The sequence below is a fragment of the Thalia democratica genome, unplaced genomic scaffold (assembly GCF_965202585.1).
Source record: "Thalia democratica unplaced genomic scaffold, ktThaDemo2.hap1.1 HAP1_SCAFFOLD_855, whole genome shotgun sequence".
Taxonomy (NCBI): Eukaryota; Metazoa; Chordata; class Thaliacea; order Salpida; family Salpidae; genus Thalia; species Thalia democratica.
In genome coordinates this window covers 1-19,227 of record NW_028139809.1, presented here as the reverse complement: position 1 = coordinate 19,227, position 19,227 = coordinate 1, and the positions used below count along the sequence as shown (strand labels likewise).

General features: G+C 28.4%; 1 protein-coding gene across 1 annotated transcript; it reads left to right on the top strand.

Moving 5' to 3' along the window:
- Positions 1-219: 219 nt before the first annotated feature.
- On the top strand, positions 220-18,050 carry LOC145847246 (GATOR2 complex protein WDR24-like; the record flags this gene model as incomplete). Its single annotated transcript, XM_082953540.1, has 12 exons — positions 220-424; positions 762-974; positions 1,729-1,872; positions 1,995-2,129; positions 11,698-11,892; positions 12,829-13,057; positions 13,743-13,804; positions 14,265-14,544; positions 14,764-15,029; positions 15,843-16,024; positions 16,851-16,938; positions 17,948-18,050. Coding segments are annotated over exons 1-12 (2,083 nt in total), but the record flags the coding sequence as incomplete, so codon positions are not given.
- Positions 18,051-19,227: the final 1,177 nt, after the last annotated feature.

Sequence of the window (19,227 nt, the reverse complement as noted above, 5' to 3'; positions counted from 1 at the left end):
TAAGTTTTAAATAAATGAACACTGAACTTGTATATAATTTATTTTGACCTAACATTTTACTGTTTTATAAAACAAAGTATCAATTTAAAACAATAAATTTGAAGATACTATTAGAATGTTATTTTTTATAAAACTAAAAATCCATTAATCTTTTATTTAGTTAAACAAAATTTTTAATTTTAGCTGTAGAGTTTGATATTTTCTTAAATTGGAGGAAAGTTATCATACATAAACAAACATGGAAAACAAAAAAATATATACAACTGTCATGGGAACTAATTACCTTGGTGTGAGTTCATTAAGCTTGTGTAATGACTACAATCGTGTTGTTGTAGCTGGTAGATCTCTGTTGAAAGTATTTAGCTTTAATGAAAAAAATAAAACCTTTGTGGAGCAGCTTAACTTGCAAGGGGGCAGAAGAGACGTCAGTTTAAATTTTTATTTCATTACAGTTGTTTTTATATTTTTTTTTGCAAGTATTTTTTTATATTTTTTATAACAAACTTTATTAAAAACTATAAAATGTTTAAACTTTTTCAAAAAAGTATTTTTATAGTTTTATAAAAACTAATAATTATTTTGCAATAATAAGCACAAATACTAAGTGTTCACTTAATTAATTAGTCTTAAACTTCAAATAGCTATAATTGTAATAATAAAAAAAACTTTATTGAAGTTAAAATTTATTTTTGTTCATAAAAAGCTAATTGTAGTAATTTTTAATTGACTCTTACTGCTACTTTAAAGCTTAAAATCAATAGCAAGGAATGAATATGAGCAGTGCAGCTGTGTCTTGGAATAAGCAAGACAGCAGTTTGATAGCAACCGGGGCAACAAATGGAGCTGTGTTAGCTTGGGACTTAAACATAGCTGGTAGAAACAAGCAGTTAAGTGTATTTAATGAGCATTCAAGATCAATCAATACTATTTGCTTTCATCCCTTGCAGTCAAATTTATTGCTTAGTGGTTCAGCTGTAAGTTAGAAAAAATCGTTTTTTATGAATGAATAACTACAGTAAGCCTTAAGATTAGAATACTAAAATATTATTTATAACTTATAGTGTTTGTTAACTTTGTCCTTGAAAAAATTTGGCTCATATGTGTTATATAGGGTATTATGGAAGTAAATGATTTTTTGAATTAATATTTCAATATTTTTGTGAAAAAAGGTTTATTTTGTTTTTAAAAATAAAATTTAAAATGTACAAGTACAACAAAACTTTTTGAATATTATTTACTTTTTGTTTTTTGGGCTCAGATTAAAGGTTTATTTTTAAATTTCATTGATTGGAAAGCTGAGTTGAAAATTGAGATTCAGTTGCTGTTTAGATAAACTGAAATTAAAGTAACAAGTTGATATATAATTTTGATTTATTTACAACTTATAGTTTTAAAAAATTGACGCAATTTGTTTAATCTACAAAAAATCTTTTTTTTGCAAAAATTTGAATATTTTTAAGAAATTGATAAAATAATTTTTGAAATATATAAATTTAGTAAATTATAAAATTCTCCTTCAATAATTTTTTTTACCTTTTTCACTAATTTAAGCTTAATAAATAGACTTAGAGTATTTTTTAAATTTTATGTTACTTTTTGAGTTATAGCCATTTAAACATTTTTGTAAGAACTTGAATTGTCATGTAACCAGTAAAAATATGGGCATTAAATTTGTTGAAGTTTTTTGATAATTTAAGTTGGCTGAAAAATTGATTGATTTTACTCAAGGAACCGAATATAAAAATGGTTGATGTGCGAAAGAAGTTGTGTTCATCAGTGTTTGAAACAAAGTCTGATGGTGTCAGGGACATCAGATGTAGTCCACACGACAGCACTAAATTTGCTGTTGGTACTGAATGTGGATTAATGCAGGTTTGACTGGTTAGATAAATTCTGATTGCTAACTGAACAATATTAGTCTATTCTAAATTTGATAAAAAATATATAATAGTTTTAAAAAAAGTTGTAATTTTTTTTATACTAATTTTATACAGTTATGGGATATGAGGAACCCATCTAAGTTTTTGAATTCTATCATAGCACACAAAGGACCTATATTTTGCATGGATTGGCATCCAGATCCTACGAGATCAGCAATAGTTACTGGAGGAAGAGACAAAACATTAAAAGTGAGTAAACTCATTATTTTTTGGTTTTGATCTTTTTAAGAATATTGTTAAGAATGTGCTACAATTTTATTTTTATAATTTTCTTAGATTCATAAGCTTTTTTTTTTGCTAGTAGTTGTAAATACTTAAGTATGTTTTTAAATCAGGGTTTCCCAAACTCATTTACTATATCGCCCCCTTTCAGGAATTAAAAAAAAAATTGCTCCCATGATTTCAAAATTTGATTTTTCTCTTAAGTACACACTTTTTAGCCAAAAAAATTATGTTCGAAATGTAATTTAGTCTGGTACTTCTTATGCACGCACTTTTTGGCTGTGTTCAAAGTAATTTACAGGGCTTGAGAAAAAATTTACAGTTATTTTCTTACAAGCCCAGTAAAGTGTATTAAAATACTTAATTAATTAGTCTTGTGTAATATGTAATCAATTCTGTTTAAGTATGAATTGAAACTAATGAAACCTTTAGGTCAGTGGTGGACAACTTTTGTAGTCAGCAAGCCATATTTACTAAAAACTTGACTTGAATTGGAATAACGTTTAAAAAACTAAACCTTAATTCTAACAATAACTTTTAAATTCAAAAAAATAAAACTTTAAGGTTTTACAGTTAATTGTGTGAACAGAAACTAATCAATTAAAACAACTTTTAATTAGGTTAAAATTTTGTTTTGTAACTGTAGCAATCTTTTTGATGGCTTATTTAATTCTGTTCAAAATGAATTATTTTTCTAGCTATCAGCCTATAATAATTTAACAGAGAAAAATTATGAAAAATTAAGAGCTAGGGTTAAACTATTATAATATCAACAAGTTTTGATTGTCAAAATATTTTGAAGTAAGATAAAACAAAAAACAGTTGTACTAATAGTTTAAAATTCCTTAATATATAGATTTTTTCACAAAAAAAAATCAAGTTAGAAAATAGAATTGACTTTAAGAGTCTTTTAAGTGAAGCATTTGAAGTCAAATAAAATCTCAAATCTAAACTCTTTTAAAGCCAAAAATAAATATTTTTTGAAAAAAACAAAATTTTCATCAAGATTTTTTAATTATACAGATTAAACAAGTAATAACAAAAATCTGTCAAATATATATTTTTCAAAAAAATATTTTAAACACTGCTATAAAAGCTTTTAGTGTAATGTAAAACGACAAATATAAACTACAAAATTAACCAGGTCAAAACAAAACTATTAACAACTTTAAAACATAAAGCACTTAATAAATACAGTAGAGCTCTGCTTGAGTTCGCACTTTGAACAAAATAACAAAGTGCGAACTTAAAAAATCATTATCATTTTTTTACAAAATGGCAAGTTTTGATATGTTATAATGCAATAATGTTATGAATAAATATAAAATAAACTAAGTCATAAAATAAACATTCATTAAAAAAAAAGAACTATATAGACTGTTAAATATCATAACATTTTTTGTTTTATTAATACTGAATTAGAAATAGACTTTATTTAAGTAAAATTTAAGAAGTATAAATTTGCACGTTTTTTGGGTAAAAAGTGTGAACTCAAGAAGAATGAGCTTCATGACTAGCTTACAAGTTTTTCTATATCTGGTTCTAAATCAGTCAAATAAAGCCTCAAGTCACCTCTTTTAAAAATGTCTAGATTACATTTTTTGCTCAAGACGTTGATAACTGAACTGAAATTTTTTTAACAACATAGCTAAAAGTTCATCAAAGCTATAAACAACAATCTAACTTCCTCCAAAATAATTGAATACTTTTGATTTAGTATTTGTTGAGTCCAAAAGCTTTCATATCGTTTTTTGAAAAAAAATACTTTAAGTTCAAGGTCAGTTTGTGAGTCTAAGAAGGTTTCCTGTAAAGCAACGTTTACTTCAAAAATATCTGCTTTGAAGGAATCCATAATCCACTTCGGGACGTTTTATTAAAAAACGTTAGTAAAATGTATATCAATATCACCTTTAAGCTGTTCCAGATGAGATGAAAATACTTCTATTTCACCTTTACTTACTTGAAGTTTTAAGATTTGCAAACTGTGAAAACTGATTATTTTTTAAACTTCTTCCATACAGTTCAAGTTGGTTTCTGAAACTGGTTATCTTACTTTTGTATTTCACAAGGTTCATGTTTTTACCTTGTAAAGTTTTTTCAAATCTTTGGTCATATCCTTTTTAGAAAAAAAAAATCAATATATGAATTAAAAACAGCCTAAAACCTTTCTAGACAGTTTTCTTTTGATATCCATCGCGCTTCTGTATGTAATATCAAATTATCAAAAACATCATCATTGTCATTGCACAGCTGTTTAAACAGACAACTTTGTAAATCATGCCTTTTTGTTTGCTGATAGCTTTTATCACTAAGTTTAATGAGTCGTTTAAACGGTCGCTCAAATTTTTGCAACTTAATGTTGGCGATGTATATCGCAATCAATAGTAAATATTTCAGGGTTTAACTCTTTAAAACATGTGATTAATTCACAATACTTTCCTATCCTAGATGGAGCATCACCTGTTGCAATTCCTATAAGATGTTTTGAAGTTATTTTATTTACTTCAAAATATTTTTTTATTTTTTCAAACACAGCTTTCCTGTGCTATGTGTTTCCATTAGTTGGGAGAACGCTAGTATGTTGTATCATCAACTATTAAACGCACACAAACAAGAAGAAGAAATTTATTCCCCTGAAATTTTGACTCGTCAACGTGCATTGAAAAAAAAAACTTTGCACATCATTCGAAATAACTTTTGTTCAACACGTTCTGACATTTCATCTATACCTCTTTTCTCAATTGTTGCTTAGAGGAATAGAAGGTAAAACATTACTAGTGTTTTTATAATAAATGAATTATCCACATCTGTTTTTAAGACAGGAATAAAGGTTTTTTCCCCAATGGTGTGAGAAAGTCCTTGTATAGAAACTATGAGAGACAGATAGTAAGAAGCTAATTGTCCATCTTCAATACTTTGTGTAGATTTCTTGAACATGTTTGTGATTTTACACTGTTTTGTTTTCTAATCTTGACGTTTTCTGAAAAACTTGACATTTTTATTTACATGTTCTGAATGAAATCTTTTAAGATGATCTTTAATCCTAAATTTTCGAATTCCAGGTTTTTTCAGGTTTCCAGGTAAAGTGGCAACCCTGTATAGCTTTTTTTTTAGTCTAACTGAGTGACTTTTCAAAAAACAATTGGAAATATCAATAAGTGAAAGTTAATAATAGATAAAATAGATTTTAACTAACTATTTATTATTCCAAATAGCATATATGTCAGGTTATGAAATGGTGAGAGGGGTTCCGATAGTTTATGTTCAATGTAGTTGTTAAATAAAAAAAGGTATGAATAAAAATATGGAATTTACTCGAAAATAGGATTCATAAGCACTTTTTTTTCTATATTTTACGTAAACAAAATGTACTTGTTTTGTTTAAGTTTTACCTCAGGGTCAAATATTTTATAGCAAGCTAAAATTAGTGAAATGCAAGATAAAAAGTAAAATTTTATGACCCAAAAATTTTAAAATCGCCCCCTTTCGCCCCCTTACTAGTTATCGCCTCCCTATATCGCTCACTTTGGGAAATCCTGATTTAAATCAACATTTCTGAAACTTTTATTCAAAAGACCCCCTTTAAAGAAATTAAAAAAGCTATGGCCCCTTTCAACAAAGTTTCTTAAAAAAATATTATCAAAACCGCCTAAGTTTTTATTTCATTTTGCTCCTCATCATTAACTCCAGAATATCTAGTGTAATTTTCAAATCATGGCCTTGTGGCTCCCCTTTTTATGGCTTGTGCTGTGACCCCCTAAATTTTCTTTTTTTTTTATAATATCTAGTTTAAGTTTCAAAACTACTATTAAAAAGCCTAAGACTTTTTTTTTGCTCTTCATCATCAAACCCAGAATACTTAGTGTACGTTTTAAATTATGACCTCATGACCTGATTACTAAATTTCTGTAATACCCCCCAAAGGGGCTTCTTGGCCAAGTTTGAGAAACGCTGATTTAAATAGTTTGTATAAAAAACCTTGAAAATAAATATCTGATATTTATATTTGATGTGCTGAACAAATTATTAATTAATCTTTAAAAAAGTTATTGAAAAAGTTGCCATTAAATAAAAAGTACATTAATAGTGTTTAATTTAATTATCCTTACAAGAATATTTAATATGTAGAAATAACTTAATTGGAATCAAATTTGATTTAAAGAGAGAAATCAATTCCCAGCTGGGAATTTTGAACTATAATTAAAGCTTATTAAAACTAAATTGTGTACAAGTTTATATTATACTTTTCTTTCTTACAAGTACGTGTATAATTGTATATATTTCTGTAATATAGTTATGGTTTAGTGTTAAACTTAGTTTTGTACAATTTTGAATAACTATAATACAGAATTATATACATATACTTAAAACTAAGAAAATCATGAAAACTTACAAGTTAGATATCTTATTAGTGAGCTTTAGATTTTAAAACTTTTATATAACCTTGACAGTAAAGATTTTTGTGGGTACATTCAAAATTGACGTAATCAAATCATCACATCTCAGCATTTAAGACATTGTCAGTTTTAAAATGAGACTATAATTAAATGCGCATAAAATGAATCACCTTTCTAGTAAATACTATCTTCTGTTTGATCAGAATGGTTATGTAGATCTTTATAAAAAAGAATGCTTGATAAATTCAAATTAGAAAGAAACCAATTGTTGACTGTCGCAAAATCTTTTGTAGGTAGAGTATAATGCTATTTTTATAATACTTTAATTCAAATTTTTTTATGGAAAAGTTTAACTTTAAGCATACTTTTAAGTTGATTTTTAAATACAAAAGGTAACCATTCTAAAACAAATCTAAACTGTTATAAAGGGGAGCGGGTCAGAATGACACAGCGACAAAATGACACGGTCGTCAAATAGACACGGTGCGTCACTTTGACACAGCGACAAAATGACACGGGTGCGTCAGTTTGGTACGGAGGGTCACTTTGGCTCGGCGACATAATGACTCGGTGCGTCAGAATGGCACAGCGACAAAAATGAGAAGGTGCGTCAGCTTGGCACGGTGCGTCACTTTAGCACGGAGACTAAATGACACGGTGCGTCAGAATGGCACAGCGACAAAATGACACGGTGCGTCACTTTGGCCTGGCGACAAAATGACACAGTGTGTCACTTTGTTACGGAGGGTCACTTTAGCACAGCAACAAAATAACACGGTGCGTCACTTTGGCACAGAGGGTCACTTTGGCACAGCGACAAAATGACACGGTGCGTCACTTTGGCACGGAGGTTCACTTTGGCACAGCTACAAAACGACACGGTGCGTCACTCTGACACGGAGGGTCACTTTGGTGCAGCGACAAAATGACTCGGAGGGTCACTTTAGCACAGCGACAAAATGACACGATGGTTAATAAGGGAGGGAACGATTTGTTGTGAAACTTCAATCTTCATTGGTATGGACAACGATCTTATTTTTCTAAGAAACTTTTCGGTTTCCTGTCTTCTAACCGGTTTTGTAGAATCAGCAACAATCACATTGATTAACTTTAAAAACAAAGACCGCAGGAATTTTTGATTGTGACTTCATAAAATAAAGTGAAACACGTACTATTTATACCTTCTATTGTCCATCGTCGTACTTATAAACAACATACTCATTTTTAAGCAGTAGCAAGGTGTTAGGTGTGCTTAAAAGCTGTGCTTAATAAACGACAAATAGTTGTTTGTATCAAACAAAGTTCACAAAAATGCAAAAGCAGCAACTTTTTTAACAAAATACGACTGCCAAAATTAAAGGGAATTTATTTTTGATTTCTTTCGAATGGAAAAACTTAAACACAGTTTAGTACTAGAACTTGAAACGAGTAATAAAAATTAAAAAATGACTTGCCATTTTACGACTAGAAAGATAAAAACTCATATAAACATACTTTTTAAACTTCAGCAACATTCTGATTTAAAAAATAAAAACAATCTTCATTTTAGATCAATCATTCAGCACATCAAAACAATAAACTAGTAGATGTAAATACAGAGAAAAATTTGTCTTATAAACTAAAAATCAGACGTTATCGAAAGCAACTTTTCTGCTGTTGTAACTCTAAATTCTAATGCGATTCTTATTTTACATTTTTAAGCTTAAAAAAATTAATACTTGCGTTCTTTTGGCGACTTAATAGGTTGCAATTTTGAACTAAAATACTGCGTTCCCTGACGACCTACGTTAGTAGCAACATCTTCAAAAAATTATTGTGCACTTGACTTAAAAGATCAAAATTTTGCGCCTCTATGCGACTTATCTTAGTTGCAACATATATCGTGCACTTAGAAGTAGAAATATAATGCTCTTTCGCAAATAAAATTGTGCACCTAAGCACTAAAAATGCATAGATAAAAGTATAAGTACAAATAACCACAAATAAATTATTTATTTAGCAAAACATTCCCAACATCAAGCATCTCTTTAATTAAAACTCAATAAACCACTACTACACACTTGTAATACAATTGTAGACTTGCTTAAACAAAATACAATTTTACTTACTATTATCATAGTAAACCTTCGCAAAATAAAACATTATCGCAATTGATATTGTCAAGATTTTAAACTCGTTAAAAATTGATTAGTAATTATCTAAATTATTTTCTCGCTGCGTTTTTTAATGGATTAGGCGTCTGATTCCTATTAGAATATTCCTAAAGCTCAGGCAATTCGTGGTCTCCAATTTCTCAATACAGATATTGTAGACCACGGGTTGCCCATGATAATTAGGTAAATAGAACATCGCTTTCACCAATTACTGCTGATTGCCCCATACTTTCAAAATGTTGTCTATTTTATATCAGAAGTAATTTTTTTTTCCTTTTTATAAGAAAGAAATTAACTCCTAATTAATAAACAAAATTGTTTTAAAATTTTGGAAAAAAGTTTTTAGAAATCCTAGAAAATGTATTTATTTTTATTAAAAACTCCTGATTTTATTCGCAAGATTAAAAATAGAAAATTAAATATTATTTTCATAACAGAGTTAAGACAAAACCGAGTTTTTTAAAAGTTTGTAATAAAACTCAAGAATATAAAGTAGCAGAAATGTTTTACAAGCAAAATAAAATCTGCTTTTACTGTATTATTATGAAATTTATTTACTGATTTTGTATTAAATATAAATGCAATTAAATCTTTATATGCAATAAAATACTATAATATCTGTCATACTCTAAGTTTAATTTTTTATATTTTAGACTAAAAAGTTTTGTAAAAATAAAAAAGACTTATAGTATTAACTTTAATAGAATGGCTGCAGCTTTAATTAGAAGGCTGCAGCAGCAATGTTGTATGTAAAACCTCTAGTGATTATTTTTTTTAAGTGACAAATATATAAATGCGCATGAATGGTTGCATCAGACTCTTAATTTTCTCTAAACTGTTCATAATACTATTATTAACTTTTTCATAAATTTAGGTTCCAGGACCGTTTATTTTAATTATTTCTTTTATACAAGTTTATTATACATTTTCAATACAGAGTTTTAAGTATACATCCTAACTTATTAACTTTTGTTGAATATAAATATATATACATATTTATTATAAATGGCTAGTTACTACAAAAGCAGCTTAATTATGTATTTTTAAAAACTAGAGTTAAAACACGCATGACATATTCTTACTACGAAATAACTCTGTATTAAATTAAATCTTAGTTATTTTTTATAACAATTCCTGATAATAATTAATTAAACGTTTAACAAAAAGTACTAAATTTTATTCATTACATAAATATGAAAAGTCGTGAAACGTAAAAAATAAAACTTAAGAATATTTTTGTTTTTATACTATGACTTAAATTTAAAAGAATTGTATCATATATAGTTTCAAATGTATCAAGCTACTATAGTTTGGAAAAAATATTATAAATCTTTTCTTTAACTAATTACTATCAAAATTTTACAATTAAAGTTATATTACTGAAGAAGTTTAGTTTTGCTTATAAGTTTGTTAATCCATGCTATAGTGACGCACCGTGTCATTTAATCACTGTGTCAAAGTGACGTACCGTGTAATTTTGTAGCTGTGCCAAAGTGACGCACCGTTTCGTTTTGTCGCTGTGCCAAAGTGACGCACTGTGTCATTTTGTCGCTGTGCCAAAGTGACGCACCGTGTCATTTAGTCTCCGTGCCAAAGTGACCCTCCGTGCCAAAGTGATGCACCGTGCCAAGGTGACGCATCGTGTCACTTTGTCGCTGTGCCAAAGTGACGCACCGTGTCATTTTGTCGCCGTGCTAAAGTGACCCTCCGTGTCGAAGTGACGCAGTGTGCCAAAGTGACGCACCGTGTCATTTTGTTGTTGTGTTATTCTGACGTTATAAAGGCCATAGGGGGGGAGTGGTAAAACCACTTTTTTTTACAAAATTTGACTTTGGTCTTTATATGAAAGCTTTAAAAAAAAAACTACAAACCAGTTTTTATAGAATTAAAAAATATCGATTAACTTTTGAAATATTTTATTTTTTGTAAAAAGTTTCCGATACAAACGTATGGACCACAAATTTTTGGGGGTCAATTTTCTCAGAAATTTTAAAATTCACTAAAAATCTATCTCCTCCTTTATTTTTCAAGCAATCCTCTTCAAATTTTCAAGAAGTGTTCTTTATATTAATAGAAAAAAAGTTATTTATGAATTTTAATAATTTATCAAAATAAAATTTTTCAAACAAAACAAAATACAAAAATTTTATTAAAGTCCAAAGTAACATTTTTTGTTATTGTGTAAAGATTATACTGTGAAAGTTGAAGAAGATTGCTTGAAAAATGTAGGAGGAGATAGATTTGAAATAAAATAGTCTTTATTCGCTGTTTTAGTTTTCCCTCCCAATAAGGAACCTCTTATGCGGCCTGACTTTGACTGGTCATATCTCAAAAAATAATTCGAATTTTTTAAAACGATAAAAAGCATCTTAAAGCTTAGAAAATCTCTATAAAATAAGATCAATTTGTAAAAAACATGGTTTACCCCCTATGGCCTTAATCTTTATCAAGATGATAACATTGCTAAATGTATAATTGTTCGTCTACATTCAACTTTATTCCTTACTCTTTTTTTACTAAATTCAGTAACTTAAAAGTTCTTTCAATAAAGACAAAGTAGAACAGTATGAATAAAGTGTTATTTTAAAGCTTATAGTTTTGTTGGTACTTTTTATTGTTTATTTTTTTAAATAAAACGATGTGTCATTATATGAAATATTTTTATTCTATTTATTTATCTACTAAAAGTTCGATTGATAAGTTAAGGTGTTCTTGATGTTTAAGTTATAAATTATTTAGTCAAAATGATTTAGTTATTAAAATCTTAAAATTTTATGTACATTTTAAAGATTATTTTCTTTAGAGCAATAAACTTTAATTTATAAAAGTTAACTTGTTTTACGTTAAACAATAATGTTAAAGGTTATAAAAAATAAAGTACTCTTTTCCTAAATAAGCAAGTTTAGTTAACCTTCAGACTCTTTATAGTTTATTCTCCATTTTTAACTAACATATTTCAATTGAAAAGTGATTATAAAATCACAGGTATGGAACGTGAGTCACGGCAGTAGTGAGCGCTTGTGCGAAATAAGGAGCATGTACCCGTGCGGTCATGTCAAGTGGAGGCCAGGTCATCCCAACCAGATGGCTGAGTCTTCGTTTAATCTTGGATTCAATATAAGGATATGGGACGTTCAAAGGTGTCACGTGCCTTACGCCGAGTTTGACCTGAGCTCCTTAGTTCGTTTATATATGATTAACACTTAATTTAACTACTTTAATTTAAAATTAATTATGTTTGAAAGTAAGTTACTAGCATTGAATATTTTGACAAAAGCAAGGAATGTTGTTATCTCAATAATATTTAAACATAATTTTCTTAAATTTAAAACGATAAGCGTCTAATAAAATAAATTCTGGCATATTTTCGTTTCTTTTTTCTAAGTACTATGTCTATATAAGAGCAAAAAAAAAAGAGTCTTAGGTACTTTTAATGGTAGTTTTGAAACTTATACTAGATATCATAGAAAAAAAAGGAAATTTAGGGGGTCACAAGGCCATAATTTGAAACTTACACTAGATATTCTGGAGTTGATGATGAGGAGCAAAATGAAAAAATAAAACTTAGGCGGTTTTAATAATAGTTTTTTAAGAAATTTAGTATACTAAGATTGATAATTTTTTTATGCATTACTTATTTCGTTTGTACTTAATTTGTTTTTGTGTTTAAAAACTAAATAATAAAGTTGAACAAATCTATTTTTCAAATGTTTGGTTTAGTATTTGTTATTTATCTTTTTTTCTAGAAAATTTTAAAATCAAATTTAGTAAAGACTTAAGTAAATAAATAACAGCCATGAACACTTTTTAAGAAAATTTAAACTGAATAATCAATCTATGTTGTTACAAAATTTTTATGCGAGTTTTTACAACAGACAGTCCAAAGAAATTATCAGCTAAACGATTATAGATAAAAAATATAATTATTTGATTAAAAGGTTTCATTAAAATTAGTAAAGCGCCAGTTAAATAAATAAATCAGTAACTACCATTTTAGTTTTTTTAGTAAACAATTTCAAACTTCGCAAATATTTACGTTTTTCAAAGATAGTTTTAGATTATCTAAAAACATTTAAAAATAGTTCACAGATATAATGTAATTAATAAAATAAACAGTGGAAACCATCAAACACTACGGGAATGGGCTGGTCACAGTCTGACTCTTCCATACTGTACAGCGTTTCAAAGAACGGCTTGCTTGCTTTAAACCACATAAGCGAGGCAGACTTTGGGGTGGACCAGTTCAAAGCTTCAGGTTTGGCTATAAACAACAGGGGCTGGGTTGTGTCTGCCGGTCAAAACCTTCGAACTGAAAATGAATTGGAGAAAAATGCATCTTTTAAAGGTTTATTTGAGTTGATGTTTTTTTTTAAATGCTTTATTTATTTCTTAAAGGTAAAGTTTAGAATTGAAAATAGTTAAATTGATTTACTTATGATTTTTGTAAACTTGTATTACTCAATTAGCCAATATAATTTAGATTATTACTATTCCACACTTTAATTTTTTCCTAAATATCATCTTTTTATCATGGTTTAACGAGTTGAAGTGATCTGCTTTATTCGTTTCAAAAAAAAACTTTTAGAGTTTTCCAACTGGACATACATATATACTTTAGAGTTTTTTTTAGTTGTGTTATATATCTAACAAATAAGTTATAAAATCTATCAAAAATATTTTATAATGGTTTATATGTAAATTATAAACTTTTGTTAAGTAGATATACAAGTAGAGATGTTGCAGCAAAGCATTTAGCTTCATGGCTGTCTAAATATTTAACTAAAAGATGCCTGAAACTTTTATTGAATTTAGTTCTGCTCATAGATATCTTAGCACAACTAAAAATTTCAATAACAAGTTGATTCTGTTTGATTTAGTATATAAACATATTTTTTTTCATATCTATATATTCATTCATTAGATTTAATTGTGTAAGTTTAAAAAAGGGCTTAATGAAAGCTATGGTATTTCTTCGCCTCATCAGCAAACAAGCAAAATGTATCAGTTGTTTAGTAAAAGCAATCTCCAAGGATCAAAATCAAGTGATGATGAGTTATCTATAATGTCCTCATCTCCAAGCACTTTTAATCAGGTTTCTTAAAATATATCTAGTTATAAAAATATTTAAGTAAAAAATATTGTTTTACCTATAAGAGTTTTGTGTTTTACGCTTTTAAGTACATTTCCTTAATTTACTATTTTTTAATCAAACATTTTTTACTTTATTATATTTAAGGTATATAACATATATTTATAACTTGATATAATTTTAATTGTGACGACAGGTCTCTGTATTTCTTGTTTTTTCTATCCTAACTTTAAAAGCTTGGAAAATCTAGGTTTTTTTGTTGGATTTGCAAAATATCTCAAAATATTAAAAAATATTTATGTTTTTATTTTAGTGCTTTTAATTTATTTTATTTCGTACTTTTTAATTAAGTCTATTTTATTTTATATTTGTGTTTTTAGTTTACTTTTCTTCTATACTTATTAAAATATTTAAATACCTACATAGTGTTTAAAAGTTTAGATTTGTTTATTATGACTTTTAGTTGTATCAGCAATCATTGTCCAAACATAGTAGCATGCCTGCTCATTGGGTAAGAAGGTTGGGAAAAGATAGCAAGGATAATCAAGTCAGATTTGCAAGTTGGAACTCAAACCTTCTCATTCATCAAGTTAACAATAAGTTGAACAAGTGTTTTGAAAATATGGACGAATGCCTTGATGTTGAAAGCGTTATTAAAAACCAGCTGACTTTAAACGGCTTCGACATAATGGCTCAGAATTACTTGCTAGATGGCCCCGAGTTGAAGCTTACCTTTGAAGATGGTGATTTTGATATATTATTATTTTATAATTATGTAAGCTTAATTTTCTATTCGTTATTTTTACTTTCTTAGGACACAGAAACTTTATAAGTTAATAAAATATTGTAAAACCTTTAATGTACTTTTAGAGCTATTTTAAAGCCTGATTTACTTTTAAAAAAAGCGAATAAGAGCAAAAAGCTTCAAAGATAAAAAAAAATAAGTTAAAAATAAACAACAGCATGCATACGGAACAGTTCAGTTGCCATGGAGGCTGGTGAAGTTTTGGTTGCGCGAACTTGGCTACTGCTAACAGAACTGTATGGTGACGATTTGTCGGTGCAGAGCGGTAACGAACGTGAATCGGTGAGCAAGCAGGGCTCAACTGTTGTGTTGGGTCCGTTGTCAAGGACAACTTCAGATGCAGCGTACATTGAACGGGCAAAAAGAGGTAGCGGAGACAAGGAAAGCAAAAGAAGCTCGCTTGTCAGCCAAAACCTCAACAAGGTAAATTTTAGTTTTAGTGGTTTTTTTTATATATTTAATTTCATATTAAAAAACAAAAAAAAAATTTACTGTATAAATAAAACAGCTAACAGTTTATTTTATTGCTAATATATAGCCTTTTTATAAACGACAGTTGAAGTCAACATTTTGTGAGTCTTATGTTTGTAAACAAGTTATACATTACAAACATCAGCCATGTTTTTTTAAGGATTCTTGAAGTTTTTTTTTACTTAATTAGTTTAAAAATTATAATAAATTAATTTTTAAAATAGTTTCCAGAAATAATTAAACTGTAAATTTGTAGATTATTTTTAAATGTACAACAGTTTAAAAACATACTGTTATGTTAGTTTTTATCTTATTTAATAACAAAGGTTATTTTCTATAAAGTTTTTATAGAGAACAAAATTAGTTTAATTATATTCAAACACTAACTCTACTAATAAATTATTATGTTAATAGTAATTTTTTCACCAGACCTGTATTGTTATATTTTGTTCCCAAAAGTATCGTTTTACTTTTATCTAACTTATAGAATCTAACTTAATCTTTCACTTATTATAACAGTTTGCATCGAATTAAAATAATAAAAATAAGCTTTCAACATTTTTTATTTCAAGTTATTTGTTTCTAAATTATATACAAACATTTTTTTTTACTTTACAATTAAAAAGCTGAATTTTTACTAAGATTACCAGAATAACATAAATCTATAGAAATAAGCAAATAGCAAAAGTTTTTAAATATTCAAATTCGTTTAAAAAACATAAAATGAAAGCAAATTATAATTTTTTATTTATTAAATTTACTAAGGACGACATTTTACCGATCAGTGCTTTGGGTTCATGTAACAACATAATAGAAGGAGAAGATTGGGATCAGTTTATTAATGGAGAGTTTCCAGACTTTATGAGTGGAGACTCAAAAAACACTCTCCTGAAAGATTTGTCCGCCTCGCTTGATGATATCTATCCCACTCAAGCTAGTTTCACAAAGTTAGTTTTATGTTTCAACTACCCTGTTGGGATAAGCCTCGGTTAAAAAAAAATATTTACAAAGGATATAGAATTTTAATTGTTATAACAAAAACTTTATACAACATATTTAATTTAGTATTATAGAAAAATTTTTTTGAAGTTTTGTTTTCATGTATTAGCACTTATGCAACAGACTACAATTTTATCTAAATTTAACGAAAGTTAATTGTATATCAGTACAAAAACTAATCAAAATCTCTTCTACTTATTTACTTTTTTGCAATATATCAGTAATTTATATGTAGCTATACATTTCTGCATTGTTTTTGTTAATTTTAATACAAATAGTTTATCTTTAATCTAAAATAAATATTTGATGACATATATTTTTAATATATTTTGTGCATTTACTAGTAATTTAATAGCTTACTGTACTGGTTTAAAATTTTAAACTTAGAAAAATTACAAAGTTTAATAAAAAAGTTTTTGAATAAAACAAAGTTTTGCTTATGTTTTTATTAGTTAAGTTGTAAACAAAAATGTTTATAAAGTTTTAAACAAGTTTACAATTTTAAATTTAAATTTTATTTATTTCACATTAAGAAACTTATTTGTTTTACAAGCAAAAGTAGCCGTAAATAATAGAACTAGTATAAAAATATATTTTATTAGGTTTTTTCAGTAATCTTTAGTATTATGTTTCTAATGAAAACTTATAATACAAATCATCAGATAAGCGAGTATATAAAGTTGTAATAGTAAATTTTATAAAACACTGATATACAGCTGTGTATTTTTACTAGTTTTCAAGTTAGCGTAATCTATTAAACTACTTTTTATACAGAAGTTATTCCACTTTAGAAAATATTGAAAATTTAGATGACTCTAACAATTTTTCTGTTATTCCGACCGAGGCTTTTGAAACAAGACAAGTGAGTCCTTTTCTTTGAATAGTATTCTAGTAAAATAAATGAAGATTTATTATGAATATTCACTTTAAACAAAACTAGTTTGATCATCAGCAAGAATAAGTGACATAAATTAAATATATTGTTTGTTAACAATACAGATATGGTTTTGTAAACTAAAAGTTATCAAAGTTTTTATATGTTATATTTTCTTTTATATTGTCGCTAACCGGGTCTACTTATACACTATTTTTGGCCTGGTTTATACGCAACGTGCGCTCTAACTTGTAAAGTAGATGTCCCCAAGATAACGCTTAAATTATAATTGTTTTTAACTAAACTAATATGAATTACTTACTATTTACTAAAGGTTTAATCAATCAGTTACTTATACTAATTTAAACTGAGTTCGAATTTGTGATAATGATTATATTTACAATGAATTTGCGAAATGAAAAGATGATAAAATACTGCACAACATTACACTATTAAACCAAATTATCAATTCTTGTAAAAGACGACAATCTCGAATAAAAAGAACTAAACACTAAATGTTTAAACCAAACTCAAAAAACATTCTAAAATCGAAATCACTTCAACAAGATTGAAACCATTAAAACTTAAGAGCAGCAAAAAGCTGCACTGAGTTCAGACCGCTTCAATGCAGTAGAAACTAAAAGAACTGAACCGTAAATTAATCGAGACTATTGACTTTATATCGCTTGAGAAAAAAGAAGAAAGTAAAAAAGAGACAATTACCGCTCACGCGGTACATTTTCTCCTCTTACCTTCGTACTTTAAAAATTTATTCTTGGTTTTCCGAAAAAGAAACATTAATTTTTATTCTCTAACACTTGTAAGAATGCTTAAACTCCCTATATAGAAAAATGAACGAAAAAACGACCGCCGACTTTTACCTCTTTAGTTTAAAAAGTATTACTTTACTTAATTCTATAAATTCTATAAACCGGTTTAAAATACACAAAAATGATAAAAGTATGGTACAGTTTTTCAAAATAACAGAAAAATGTAGAAAGTTCAAAAAATCTCCTCGCCGCCGGAACTCGCTCCGCCCCTGCACATCTCCACGTCGTCTGACCGGTCCACGCCGATCCGTCTCCTCGCCTCACCCAACGGTCTCTTGGCGCCACGGAATCCGTCTCCTTGCCTCACCCCGCGGTCTCTTGGCGCTACGGAACCGTCTCCTTGCCTCACCCAGCGGTCTCTTGGCGCCACGGAATCCGTCTCCTTGCCTCAACCAGCGGTCTCTTGGCGCTACGGAACCGTCTCCTTGCCTCACCCAGCGGTCTCTTGGCGCTACGGAACCGTCTCCTTGCCTCACCCAGCGGTCTCTTGGCGCCACGGAATCCGTCTCCTTGCCTCAACCAGCGGTCTCTTGGCGCTACGGAACCGTCTCCTTGCCTCACCCAGCGGTCTCTTGGCGCCACGGAATCCGTCTCCTTGCCTCACCCAGCGGTCTCTTGGCGCTACGGAATCCTCTGATCCGTCTCTCCATACATCTCCTCTTTCAGCTCCTCGTTCCTCACCTCGTACATAAGTCCCCTCTACCGCTCCTCGCCGATTCGTTTCTCGAGCCGTTCGTGCGAAAGTGCAATTAGAATGTACGTCACTACTTGATATCAATTTTAAAAACAAGTTAAAACATTAAAAGATAAAAAAATTCAATTTACAAACTTATATGCTACTAGTTAGCAACAACATTGCATTAATCCATTAGTCTATTTATATTTTAACTTTAAAGTTTGTTAAGTTTCAAAGTAAATGAGAAACATTTTTGGCTCCAATCAATATACAGTAATTCTCTACAAGCTTTAAAATAAAAAACATTTCACATTTTACACGAATTAGTTGACAAAACAAGCATTCACATGCGTCTCAAAAGTTTAAACTTATTTTCGTAAAAATATAGCCAGTGAACTTGTACTGATTTTGAAAATTTTAATATTCTAAAAATTTTAAACAAAATTGTTTTTTATTTTCAGATTTTAAATACCGGGTAAGACATTAAATAGCTCGAATGACCTTGTTAAAAATTATTTTTTGTAAGTACGGCTAGCTTTAAAACAACAAAAAACATGCCAATAAAGTTTGTTACAAGCAATTAACAAGGTCATTGTAAAAAAAAACTTTAAATATTATAGTTTAAAGTTTGAACATAACATTGTTGCTAAATATAAAACTCAATTAAGCTTCATAAATTTAAGAAATTTCACTTTAATAACCGATTATGCACTCGAAAACAAGTTTTAATAACCTCATACAAATATTTTTACAAGGACGAACGAAAAAACA